Below are 14,488 nucleotides of genomic sequence, written 5' to 3' on the forward strand. Positions count from 1 at the left end.
GTAATGATCTTCATTTTTTATGGTTCTGATCTGTCCATTTGAAGTTTGACAGATGTAGCCTGTTAGAGAAAGAACGTTACCTCACATGACCTTGGGAAAGAATCTTTCCCTTTTATAACAAGTACGACATTGCAGGTGTCATTTTGGGTAAGGGATTATTTGACTCCTTTGATTCAAATTATGCCAAAATTTTTAAAAACACAACAAAATAAAATGTACTGTTAAGATAGTCATGGAACAAATGCTAACAAAAACATAAATTAATAAAAATTGCACAGATTGTCTAAAAATCTATGATAAATATAACAAAACAAAGAAAAACACCCCATGAGGACAAATACATTTATCCTAAAGTCTGTTTTGACTTAGTTCCCTGTTCCTTCTTAATATGCCAAACGTATATTTAGTTTTTTATTTACAACTATTGTGAAGTGCAAGCCCTTTGAGGCACACGTGTCTTTCCTATTTGTGATTAATATTTTGGAAAAGGAATGGGCTCTAGAGGAAGAGAGATCTACAGAGCTGGGGTCAAATTTTGGTTCTGCCGTATATGGTATGTGTGCCCTAGGGCAGGTTACCTAACCTCTCTGATCCTCAGTTTTGTCCTTTTGAAAGGGAAGTATAACTACTTTTTGGATAGTTGTGATGTGGTAGTTCTAGAAGAAATATTAGTAGAAATAATAGCTAGCATTTATAAAGTGTTTGTCATGTCAAGTATTTTTCAAAATGTTTTATGTTCCTTATGACATTTAATCTTCTGTAAGATAAGTACTGTAGGGGAGTACTGAACCTCCCCTCTTAGGTTCAGTGGCTGGAGCCTGTAAAACAAACTGACAAAAGACAGATTAAGCAGGAGATAAAAATGAAGTTTGGGAATTCCCTGGCAGTCCAGTGGTTAGGACTCGGCTCTTTCACTGCCGTGACCCAGGTTGAGTCCCTGGTCTGAGAACTAAGATCCTGCAAGCCTCACGGCACAGCCAAAAAAACCCTAAAAAACAAAAACAAACAACAAACAAACAAAACAAAAAAAAGCAGAGTTTATTTATACATGCAATGCACATACCCATGGGAGAACTCAACAATGAGTAACTCAAAGGGATCCTTAGAATTGGGAGCTTGTATAACATCTTAACAAAGTGCAATAAATTGTGGAGAAGTGTAAGACAAAGGAAAAGGGTTTGGGTTTATCTCCCTGCCAAGCCCCATTAGAAAATAAGTTCCATTAGGTCAGGGATTTTTGCCTGTTTTGTTCAATTCTGTTTTACCAGCACCTATAACACAGCCTGATTCATGGTAAGGGGTCAGTAAATATCTTTGGAATGAATATGCTTCCCCATTTCATAGATAGGGAAACTGAAATTCAGATAGGTAACTTGCCCAGAGTGATCTTAACTACTAGGAGAACTAAGTGAGATGAAGCTCTTCTTTTCCATATTGGTTTTCAGGGAAATCCACCATTTGTGATTGCTACCTTTTCATATACCTTCTCAAAACTGGGAAATATTCAATAAAAATGCAGTAAAATGAGTTCTGCTTTATACATTTGCTTTTTTATTTAACACAAAATAATGATTTTAATAAAATAGGAATTTCTACATATGATAGCATGTGACTTTGAGTCTATGTTAAACATAATAACTCTATGACCATTTCTATGACAGAAAAGATTATTATAGGATGAATTGAAACCTATGATGACACTAGCATAATAGGCTGATGGGTTCTGAAAGTGTACTTTTCAAAATAGATTTTTTTTCCAAGTTAAAGACTGGAATTACTAGAGATAGCAATCTTCAACAGCATCTACTTTTCATAGATTTCTCCTCACTTTCAAATTAATGTAAAATATGCTTCTCACCATCAAATTGTCACTACTTGTGTTTTTCTCTTTCCTAAAGAAAATCCAGTGTTTTTTTCAATCTGAAATTGAGCTTACTTCAAAGGAATTTCTAAGCGTGTTCACATCAGGAGGACTTGCTCCAAGCTTGGGAATCATAAATAGTACATATACGGGCATCTTTCACTTTAATTTAACCTTGGTAATTACATTTTATTTTATTCTGTGGTTTGTTATTTACAAGAAGAATACTCTTCCTTTTAGCATGTGATTTTAAAAACAGCTAGTCCAGTAATATTACATCTGTATGTGATTTAAACCCAATAATACATTGTTATACTTTTTAAAGTCATTTTTTTAAAGAAATTAAGAGAAGAAAAGAAAAAGATTCATGTGGGTTTTTTTTTTAACTTTTTATTCACATATTTACTATTTCCACTGCTCCTTCATTCTTTCTGTAGGCATAAATTGCCATCCAGTGTCATATTTCTTCAGCATAAAGAACTTTTAGCATTTCTTACAGTGCAGGTCTGCTGGCAATTAATTCTCTGGAAGTTTTTTCCCCTTGAAAATGTCTTTATTTCACCTTTTTGTTGGGGGGGGGGGTGGTAACAACTTCATTAAGATATAATTTACATACCATACAATTTGCCTATTTAAAGTGTACAATTAAATGGTTTTTAGTATATTCATAGAGTGCAACCATCACTACTATCTAATTTTAGAACACTTTCATCACTTCCAATAGACAGCCCATACCCATTGACAATCACTCCGCATTCTACCTTCTACTCCCCAGTCTTAAGCAACCACTAATCTACTTTCTGTCTCTGTAGATTTGCTTATTCTGAACATTTCATGTAAATGAAGTCATATAATATGCAGTCTTTTGTGACTGGCTTCTTTCAGTTAGAATAATGTTTTCAAGGTTCATCCATGTGATAGTATGTATCAGTACTTCATTTCTTTTTATTGCCAAATAATATCCCACTGTTTTGGTACCATATTTTGTTTATCCATTCATCAGTTGATGAACATTTGGGTTTTTTTCCACTTTTTGGCTATTATGAATAATGCTGCCAGAAACTTTTGTGTACAGTTTTTGTGTGGAAATTTTGTTTTTTTATTTCTCTTCTGTATATAACTAGAAAATGGAATTGCTAGGTCATAGGGTAACTCTATATTTAACTTTTTGAGGAACTGCCAGACTGTTTTCCACAGTGGTTGGACTCTTTTACATACCCATCATCAGTGTATTCAGGTTCAAATTTCCACATTCTCACCAACACTTGTTATTTTCTGTTTTTTGTTTTGTTTTGTTTTGTTATAGCCATCCCAGTGGGTGTGAAGTGCTATCTCATTATATTTTGATTTGCATTTCCCTGATGATTAATGATGTTGAGCATCTTTTTATTGCTCAACAGTGTTTATTGGCCACTTGAATATCTTCTTTGTGAAGATATCTATGTAGATTATTAATTGGGTTGTCTTTTTATTGTTGAGTTGTAAAAGTTCTTTATACATTCTCAATTCAAGTCCCTTATCAGACAAATGACTTGCAAATATTTTCTTCTATTCTATGGGTTGATTTTTTACTTTCATGGTACTGTCTTTTGATGCACAAAAATGTTTTTGATGAAGTCTTAGGTATCTATTTTTTCTTTTGTTGCTTATTCTTTTGGTGTCATAAATAGGAAACCATTGCCTAATCCAAAGGAATGGAGATTTACCCCTATGTTTTCTTCTGAGAGGTTCATAGTTTTACCTGTTACATTTAGGTCTTTGATATATTTTGAGTTGAATTTTGTGTGTGGTGTGGGGTAGGGGGGTCCACATTCATTATTTTGTATGTGGATATCCAGCTATCCTAGCACCATCTGATGAAAATACTATTACTGTTTCCCTACTGAATTGTTTTGCCACTTTTGCTGAAAATCAATCAACTCTAAATGTGAGGGTTTATTTCTGGATTCTCAAGTCTATTGCTTTGATCTATACATCTGCCCTTATTCCAGTACCATGTTGTTTTGTTACTGCTGCTTTGTAGCAAGTTTTGAAATTGAGAACAATGAGTCCTCCAACTTTGTTCTTCTTTTTCAAGACTGTTTTTGCTAGTCTCCATATAAATTTCACTAGTTTCCATATGAATTTTAGGATAAACTTGTCAATTTTTACAAAGAAACCAGCTGCGATTCTAATAGGGATTGTGTTGAATCTGTAGATCAGTTTTGGGAGTATCACCATTTTAATAATCTTCCAATCCATGAATATGGGTTGTCTTTCCATTTATTTACATTTTCTTGAATTTCTTTCAACACTTTTTTGTAGTTTTCAGAGTATAAGTTTTGCACTTCTTTTGTTAAATTTATTTCTAATATTTTATTCTTTTTGATGCTGTTGTAAAGAGAATTGCTTTCTTATTCTCATTTCCAGAGTGTTCTTTGCAAGTGTATAAAAAATACAATTAATTTTTGTATATTTGTCTTATATCCTGAACTTGCTGAACTCATTTATAAATTCTAGTAGTTTTTTAGTGGTCACCTTAATTTTTGAATGATTATTTTGTCAGATATAGAATTGTTGGGTGACTTCATTTGCTTTCAGCATTTTGAATATGTCATTCTGCATTTTGAATATGTCACCTGATACCATTGTTTCTGAATGAGAAGTCAGCTATTAATTTTATTATTGTCCCCTGTATGTAATGTTATTTTTCTCTGGGTGCTTTTAAGATGTTCTCTTTGTATTTACCCTGACAGGTTCTCTGGGCTACTTGGATTGTAAGTTTACCAAATTTGGAAAGCCTTCAGCCACTATTTCTGCAAAGAAATGTTCTACCCCTTTCTCTGTCTCTTTTCCTGCCTGGGACTCCAATTAGGCACATTTTGGAACATGTTTTATTGACCCACAGATCTCTACAGATCCATTTACTTTTCTTTAATCATTTTCTGCCTTTTTCAAATTGAATAATTTCAATTGTTATATATCTAAGTTCACTTATTCTTTCTTTCTTTTTTTTAAATAAATTTATTTATTTTATTTATTTATTTTTGGCTGTGTTGGGTCTTTGTTGCTGTGCGCAGGCTTTCTCTGGTTGCGGCAAGCAGGGGCTACTCTTCATTGTGGTGCGTGGGCTTCTCACTGTGGTGGCTTCTCTTGTTGCGGAGCATGGGCTCTAGGCACGCAGGCTTCAGTAGTTGTGGCATCCAGCCTCAGTAGTTGTGGCACACAGGCTCTAGAGCGCAGGCTCAATAGTTGTGGCGCACGGGCTTAGTTGCTCCATGGCATGTGGGATCTTCCCGGACCAGGTCTTGAACCCGTGTCCCCTGCATTGGCAGGCGGATTCTTAACCACTATGCCACTAGGGAAGCCCTAAGTTCATTTATTCTTTCTTTTGCCATCTCCAATCTATTGAACGCATCTAGTAAAAATTTTATTTCAGTTATACTTTTCAGCCTCACTATTTCCATTTGGTTTTATTGTTGTATTTTTCATTTCGGTGCTGGATTTCCTATCCATTCCCTCATTAACACATTTTCCTTAAATCCATTTACATATTTGTAATAACTGCTTTGAAGTCTTCATCTGTATCTGAACTCATTCTGAGTCAGTTTATGGTTTATCTTCTTTTCCCTGAATATCTGTTACATGTTCCTGTTTCTTTCCATGTCTTGTCATTTTTGGGAGAAAAGTGGACATTGAAGATAATAAGCTGTAACAACTCTGGATTCTGCTATTTTCTTACAAGAATTTGCTGATGTTTTTGTTGGTGGTGGTCTAAAAGGCTATTAATTGCCCTGGCACAAATTGCAAAATGTCTTACCTATTGTTTCAGCAGCTGATATCTCTGCTCAGTTCTACTAACTTCCACTGCTGACTTTTTTTTTTTCACATGGCCTTCTGAGGATCTCCCCTGCACTTGTGTTGCCCAAGGATATGGAAAGAGTTTATATTTAACTCTTAGATCATTATTTTTAAAGCTCCCTTGTGCCTGGGATTTTCCTCTTAAATTCCTAAATTTTCTGTCAGCAGCAGGTTCTGTCCTCTGACACATCAAGCCAGTAATGCTTCAGCTTTGTGCTGTCTGAACTTGGCTGTATGATATTGCATTTCGTGGCTATATTCTTACACATAACTGATGAATACTTTAGTTATTTCCAATCTTCTACTATCACAAACAATGATGAAAAATATCCTTGAACACATTTCATTTCACACATATGTGAGTATAATGCAGGATAAATTCGCAAGAGTGAAATTGCTGGGTAAAGGACATATACATTGGATGTTTTTGTTTAATTTTAGTTTTTAAAATATAGGGTAGAATATGCCAAAGTAAGTGTTGCTATTAACATTGTAAAACACTGTTTTCTGATGTCTTCTTTATTCAAGTTCAGTGATCGAGTTTATTGGTTGATTGATATTCCCAGAGAAAACATTACAAAAAATACAGGTAAGAATGATCTGAATTCACTATTTTACACATGGGTCTGGATTGCCAAATTTATCAAATAAAAACCATTTATTATGTTAAAAAATTATGTTATCTCATGTTAATGTCTCCTGTGGTATTTGGGACATACATACTTACTAAAAACTAGTGATTCATCTGAAATTCAAACTTAACTGGGCTTCCTGTATTTTACCTGGCAGTTATATTATAGATAGATGGTTCTGACATACATAGCATTTATATTATTCTTTAGTTAAAGTAAACTCATTTTCTAGAACATGAAATTCATAATATTGAGAAAGTCAGGTACCAATTAATTTTAATGAAATGGAATCATTAATTTTAAAATGTAGTATGTAGTGTATTAGTTTACCATTGGGTCTACTATTAAGTGCTATGTGGCAGCCTAGTTTATATACTACTGTAAATACCAAGAAGGAAAGAGCAGGAAAGTCAAATTCCAGAAGGTGTGAGTATTGAGCTAGTGGACTGAGCTAGTAGATCTTCAGGCATGAGATACAGACCCATAGTTTAAAAATGATAAAGGGTATATTATTCTAATATGGTAGGTGCAAGAAATAGAAACCATCCTGACCTCACTAAAGGAAAAAGAGTAAATTTCTTTTTGTTGTGGAACCCAAAGACAAAAATGAAGCCAGATTATAAGAAGGAATTAGAAGTAAGAAATGGAGAACCTTCAAGAACCCAGGGAATATTTTCACCGTTTCTCTTATCTATATTTTCTGTACATCTATATTTATTTTTCCTTTTATGCAGACTAGTTTCCTAAAGCTGCCTCACTGCTGTCAAAGTTTTATATATATTTCCTAGGGACCAGCCCAATTCCAAATCCCCAGGAGAGTATCTTCAATTGGCCTAGAATTGATCCTGCACCCACTTGTGTGCCAATCAAATGTAGCAGGTGATGAGGAATTGGGACAGTGGGATGGGGGGATCATACAGGCAAACCCCTCTAAGTATGGGAAAGTTAAAGGACGAACCAAATTGTGTGTCCTACAGAGTAAATGGCAGGGGGAAAGCGAGAATAAGGCAGAAAGGATAGAAAAGACTCTATATAAGGAAGCATCAAAGATAAAAGACTGCAGAAGAAGCCCCAGTATTATAACAGCTAACATGGATTATATCACTATTTTTATCCTTTATTCATCTCAGTTTTTTCAAATTAATCTATCAGAACTTTTTGTGATTTTTTTTTCAAGGAATTCATCCTGAAAATTGTACTCCTTTAAAAAAAAAAAAAGGGAGTACAGCCTAATGATGGATTGTTCTAGCTGATTGGCCTAATATTGACATTAGTTTGACAATCGAAGAAGTGAAGATCACTTGTTATTTTCACTTCTTCTATTTATAAAATTTAATTTCAGAAATGCATTGATTCTAAGATCACCCAGGCAAGAAAAAAGGTGATCTGAAAACTTAAGTATTTTATGGAAAGAGACCAAATGATCTCTGCCTATCTTGATACAACTTCTGGATTGAGTAAAAAGAAATATATTTGAGCTTATAATGTAATAGGAGAGAATGGTCTAATGTTAGTAATATGCTAGAAATCAGGAAAGAAAATCTTCAGGGGGAAGGAGACCATATTTGCTCATTCACTTTTTACTCCTTAATCATATCTTATTTGCTGCCATACCATGAATTTGAGTATTATGTATCTGTAAAATCTTGGGAAGGGTAGTTTATGTAACATCAACAGCAAAGGTAGCAAAATAATCATCATAGTAGTAGTAGAACTTGCCGGTAGCATTTACTGAATTCTTATATTTTCAGCACGACTCTAAACACTTTACCTAACGAAATTCATTTATTACTCAATATGTGTTAGTTACTATTGTTAGCTCCATTTTCGAATGATTTAACTGAGGCCTGTGGAGCCATATGGAGATTTGGTGATAGCTAGAAAGTAGTGAAGGCAGTTTGAAGTTTGAACTACATAGAACTGTTGAAGGTAAAAAGAGTCCCTCCTTAATTTATACTTCACAATTTGTTCTCTTTTTCATTTTAAAATAAGGTATAATTTACATTCAGTAAAATATACCGTTTTTAGTGCCTAGCTCTGTAAGTTTTCACAGATGTATACAATTGTGTAATCATGAATCAAGATTTAGAACAGTTCCATCATCCAATAACATTACCCCACCAGTATTCAACTCTCTGTCTCCTGAGCCCCAGGAACCATGGATCTGTTTTCTGTTCCTATTGTTTCGTTTATTCCAGAGCCATATAAATGGAATCATCAAATATGTAGTCTTTTGAGTCTGGCTGCTTTCACTTAGCATAATTCATTTGAGATTCACTATGTTGTAGTTTTTTTTGTTTTCTTACTGGGTAGTATTCCACTGTACGGATGTACCATAGTTTATTTTGTTGCAGGGCATTTGAATTTTTTCAGTTTTTGGCAATTATGAATAAAGCTGCTATAGGCATTCTCATACAGATTCTTGTGGTGAACACAAATTTTTGTTGCATTTGGCTAATACCAGATAGTAGGATTACTGTGTCATATGGTAAGTGTAAGTTTAACTGTGTAAGAAATTATCAAACTATTTTCCAAAGTAGCAGTATCATTTTGCATTCTCACCACCAGGTTATCTGGATCCATGCCAGCACTTAGTATATATAAGTGTGTGTGTATGTTTGCATACATGTATACATATACATTTATACATATATGTATATTTATACAATATGTATATATGTATACTTATATATAAATATATTTTAATATGTATAAATATGTATGTATTTAATTTAGCCATTCTAATAGGTGTAGAGTGACATTTAATTATGGTTTTAATTTGCATTTCCCTAATAACTAATGACAATGAACAACCTTTTTTGTGCTTATTTGCCATTTGGTGAATTATCTATTCAAATCTTTTGCAAGTTCATTGTATGTTCTGGATACAACTCCTTTATCAGATATATGATTTATAAATATTTTCTCTCAGTCTGTGGCTTGTATTTTTAATCTCTTAAGAATGTCCTTTGCAGATCAGAGTTTTTAATTTTGATGAAGTCTAATTTATCAGTTTTTTATTTTATGGATTGTACTTTCAGCATCATATCTAAGAAATCTTTGCCTAACCCACAAAAAGGTTCTCCTATATTTACTTCTAGAAGTTTATGGTTCTAGGTTTTGTATTTAGGTCTATGACTGAATTTAAGTTAGTTTTTGTACATTATATGGACTGAGGGTAATTTGGGGGAAATATGGATATCCAATTATTCCACCACCTTTGTTGTAAAAGCTATTTTGTGTCCAGTGAGTTGCTATTTCTGGGCTCTCTATCCTTTACCAATACCACACTTGATTACTTTAGCTTTATAAATAATAAGCTTATAATGAGTAATATTAACCCTTCAACTTTGATCTTTTTCTTTTGTTCTTTTAGTTCTTTTGTCTCTCCATGTAAATTTTACAATCAATTTGTTTAGTTCTACAAAAAATTCTGCTGTGATTTTTTTTTTATCTCAATTAGAATTGCATTGAATCTATAGATTAGTTTAGGGGGAATTGACGTCTTAACAATATTGAGTTTTCCAGTCCATGGACACAGTATATCTCTCCATTTATTTACATCTCCTCTGATTTATTTCATCAGGGTTTTGTCGTTTTCAGCATAGAGATCTTGCATATACTTTAAGAAATTTATATCTAAGTATTTCATGGGTTTGGTATTACTTTAAATGGTTATTTTTAATATTTTAATTTCCAATTGTTCATTAATAGTATGTAAATATGTTATTGATTTTTGTAGATTGACTTTGTATCTTTCAACTTTGTTAAATTCACTTATTAGTTCTAATAGTCTTTTGTATATTCTTTGGGATTTTCTACATGGATAAACATCCATCTAGAAATAGAGATAATTTTATATATTTCTTCCATTCTAATATGATTCATTTTATTTATTTATATATGTCTTTACTTACGTACTTACTTACTTGTTTATCTTTGCCTTATTGTGCCGGTGGGATCTCCAGTACAATGTTGAATAGGAATGGTGAGAGAGGACATCTCTGCCTTGTTTCCAACTTTAGGGAGAGAATATTCAGCCTTTCCTCATTAAGTATGATGTTATCTGTAGGTATTTTGCAGATGCCCTTTATCAGGTTAAGGAAGTTCCCTTCTACTCCTAGTTTGCTGAGTTCAAGAATTGGTGTTGAATTCTGTTAAATGCTCTTTCTGCATCTATTGAGATGATTATAAGGATTTTCTTCTTTCATCCCATTATATGAAGAATTCCATTGATTCGTTTTTGAATTCTCAACCAGCCTTGCAATCCTAGGATAAACAACTCTTAGTTACGATGCATTATCCTTTTTGTGTATTGCTGGACTCATTTGGCTAGTGGGTTCTTGGGGTTACCAGTCTGGAGTTTTATTTTCTTGTAATATCTTTATCTCGTTTCGGTATCTGGTCATGCTGTCTTTATCAAATGAATTGCTCAGCTGTTGCTGATGATGAACGCTGGGGGCGGTGCTCAGCTTTAAGCTGAAAACCAAGGGCACACAGGGCTTTGGGCAGGAGTTGAGGGAGCCCAGCACAGGTGATACCAGACTTGAGTTCATACTGAGCTTAAGAAACTTTAGAATCTTCATCACCCTGGGGAACCTTCCATGAGTCCCACAGGATCCTGCTGTTGGCTCTTGAGCCCCAGATATGGAACCCGGAAGACACGCGCTCAGACACCAAGTCTCCATTCCTCTGTTCCCTCTGACTTCAAGAATGTTTTTGACGGGAAAGCCAAGCCAGTGACCTTATCAGAAAACCCAGGCTCATGGTGGGTAGGAAAACGTTTGCCAAGATGCACGTGGTTTTCCAGCCACATCACTGTTTTCCTTTCAAAGGTATTTCCACTTTGACTTCTGAACTGAAATGCTGTCTATAAGGAGTATCAGGAGGGCTTGTGTAAGGGGCTGATAACACTGCATTCCCCATAGACAAAAGGACTTATCTAGATCGTTTTTATCGTATTGGAATCTGTCTTCCAACAAGCTTTTACTAGAAAGTTGTTTCTATTTCTTGATTTTCTTTTAAATAATCATCTTTTGGTCTGAATTACACAGATTTTTAAAAATCGTTTTTATCCAGGAATCTGAGCAGAAAATTTAGCTTCTGAGTTTTATGGTAGCCTTTTTATTGGACAGTGTTTATGAGTACGGAGCAAGTTCATTGTTTCTGGGTCTGACAGCAGTGCTGGGACCAGCAAGGAGCCCTTTGTCTACATTCCTCCCTGGTGGGATCCGGCTCTGATTGCCAGGTGGGGTCGTCTCCAGGACTTTAAGAGTGAAGTATTGCTGATTCCCACGGAAAACAGTTGGCAGATGCAGACAGGGGTGTTACGAGAAATTTTGCCTTGCCTTGAAGCCCTCTGTTAAATAAGGGAAATTTGGGGGCTATTAATTGTACAATTGCTAGAATGAAAGTGATTTATGTGGTGATACTGGGACTGAGTTCTAAAAGCTTGGGTTTCTGGGTCTCCTTTTTAAGTGGGTGAATTCAAGGTGGAAAAACAATGAGCCTCATTCTAGGAAATACGGCGTTTTGCACAGAAGCTTCTTTCAAAGGGAGTCCTGGTTTAATTGCCAAAATGAAAGGAAGGTGGGCACTGCCCAGAATCTCACAGGTGTTTGATTTGCTTGCGGTTTTTGAAATCCTGACTGGTAGGTAAACCTGGTCAGAGGACAAAGTAAGTATGTAGGCTTTTAGATCTAAATTGCTTTGAAATAAAGCTCATTTCTAACAAGGGAAATACATAAATAAATATGAGTTGAGGAGAGTTCCCTCCTATATTATGGAAGAATTTTTGTAGAACTGATATTTTTTTCACTAAATGTTTGGTGGGATTCACCAGTGGAGTTTTCTGGGCATGGAGTATTCTTTGTGGGAAGGATTTTAACTACAAATTCAGTTTCCTTAATAGATATGGGAATATTCAAGTTTTCTGTTTTTTCTGAAGTGAGTTTCGGCAGTTTGTATCTTTCAAGGAACTTGTCCATTTCATCTAAATTGTCGAATTTGTAACTAAAGCGTTTTTGTGACATTCTTTTATTAACCTTAAAGGGTCTATAGTGATGTGCCCTATTTCATCTCTAATATTAGTTATTGATATTTGCATCTTTATTTCCTTCTTGATTCATCTGGCGGAAGTTCATCAACATTATTGATCCTTTCAAAGAAGCATCTTTAGATTTCATTGATTGTGACTATCGTTTTTCTGTTCTTCATTTCGTTGATTTCACTGTTTCATCCTTCTACTTCCTTTGGGATTCATTTGCTCCTTTTTTTCTAGTTTCTTAAGTTGGGGACCTTTAGATCAGGGGGTGGCAAACTACAGTTTGCAGACCAAATTTGGTCTGCTGCCTGTTTTTGTAAATAAGTTTTATTGGAACACAGCTGTGCTCATTTATTTATGTTTTCTATAGCTGCTTGTTGGCTACCATGGCAGAGTTGAAGTGTTGAGACAGAGACCATATGGCCCACAAAACCCCAAATATTTACTATTTGACACTTTATAAGGCAGTACTATCTTTTAATCCCTGCTTCAAATAATTGATTTGAGATCTTTTTTAATATAAATATTTTACTACTATATATTTCTCTTTAGCACTGTTTTATCTGCATCTCATAAATTTTTATTTGTTTTCATTTTCTTTCAGAATATTTTCTAATTCCCCATGCCACTTTCTCTTTGACCTGTGGTTATTTAGAAGTGTGTTGTAAAATGTCCATATATCTGGGAATTTTCCAGATATCTTTCTGTTGCTGATTTTTCTAGATTAATTCTATTATGTTCTGAGAACAAATTTTGTATGATCATTTGTTGAGATGATTTTTATGGCCTGTTTGGTGAATCTTCCCTGTGCACTTGAAAAAAATACTTACTTTGCTGTTTTTCACTGGAGTGCTCTGTAAGTGTTGATTGGGTCAGTTGGTTGATAGTGTTATTCAGCTTTTCTATATCCTCACTCACTACTCAGTTACTTAGAGAGGAGTGTTGAAATATCCAACTATAATTGTTGATTTGTTTATTTCTCCTTTTAGTTTTATTAGGTTTTTTTTTTTTTTTTGGCCGTGCTGCACAGCTTGTGGGATCTCATTTCCCAGACCAGGTATTGAACCTGGGCCACTGCAGTGAAAGCCAGGAATCCTAACCACTAGACCACCAGGGAAATCCCCAGTTTTATCAGCTTTTGATTCATGTATTTGGAAGCTCTGTTAAGCATGTGCACATTTAGGGCTGTCATACCTTTTCAGTGAATTGATCCCTTTATCATATGTATTTTTCCTCTTTATTCTTGATATTACCTTGATCTGAAGTCTCCTTTGTCAGATACTGATATAGCCATTACACCTTTCTTTTGATTAGTATTTGCATAAGATATATTTTTTCATTCTTTTACCTTTTTTCCCCAAGACAACTTTTAGAACACATTAATCAACAGAATAGAAGTACACAAGTGAATTTTAAAGTAAAATCAGTGCATCAATGAGTGCGATCTAACACAAAAGTGCAGATGCCTCACAATGGGGGAGGAAGGCATAAATCTAAACCAGAGATTGGAGGAGAGATGCATATAAGGGAGGAAGGACCTTGGCATACTGACTTATCAAGGTAGATTGAACTGATGTCTTTAATTTCCAAATACCTTGGGCCCTAATTTGTAGTCTGAGATAAGCGTGATACTTGGTCACAAAGAGCAACAGTAGGTATCTGCTGTGTCTGGAATGGGGAAGAAGTTCAGAATCCTGAAGAGACTGTGGACACTCAACTCTGTAATAATGAGGTGGAAGGTATGAGGCTACAAGAACCATAGGGAGACTGCACTCTTCTATGTCAGGCACTAACCACACTGCAGCAAGGTACAATGAAAAATTACTCAAGTTACTAGTTTAATGGAAGAACAGGAGTAGCTGTAGGAAGGACTTCATGGAAAATGTCCAGCTGATATAGAGAAAATAAACATTCGATCAGTGGAATAACTATGGTGCTATTTTTCAGAATAGGTACCATCACCTTAGTCACTGATCTAATGGATGTGCCTTCTTAACCCAAAGTAACAAAGGTTTTAACAGCCAGATAGCCCTCTTTTCTGTAACTCTTGGTGCAGTTCTATTGTTGTTCTCACTGAGTTGTTAAATAGCATATGAAACAGATATGAGGTCA

At 34.7% G+C, this 14,488-nt stretch overlaps 1 protein-coding gene across 2 annotated transcripts in view; it reads left to right on the forward strand.

Annotated features, from left to right (window-relative positions):
* CATSPERB (cation channel sperm associated auxiliary subunit beta) overlaps positions 1 to 14,488 on the forward strand; it is a 151,031-nt gene that overhangs the window by 28,116 nt on the left and 108,427 nt on the right. Inside the window, exons 4-5 of one of the 2 annotated variants that reach the window (XM_082384479.1) lie at positions 1,899 to 2,039; positions 6,230 to 6,290. The exons of the other annotated variant lie outside the window; for it this stretch is intronic. Of the exons in view, the coding sequence (XP_082240605.1) occupies positions 1,899 to 2,039; positions 6,230 to 6,290 (202 nt within the window). The remainder of the gene's footprint in view (positions 1 to 1,898; positions 2,040 to 6,229; positions 6,291 to 14,488) is intronic. 2 annotated transcript variants of the gene reach the window in all.

Source organism: Balaenoptera borealis (assembly GCF_965194805.1).
Source record: "Balaenoptera borealis genome assembly, chromosome: 3".
In the NCBI taxonomy this organism is placed as follows: domain Eukaryota; kingdom Metazoa; phylum Chordata; class Mammalia; order Artiodactyla; family Balaenopteridae; genus Balaenoptera; species Balaenoptera borealis.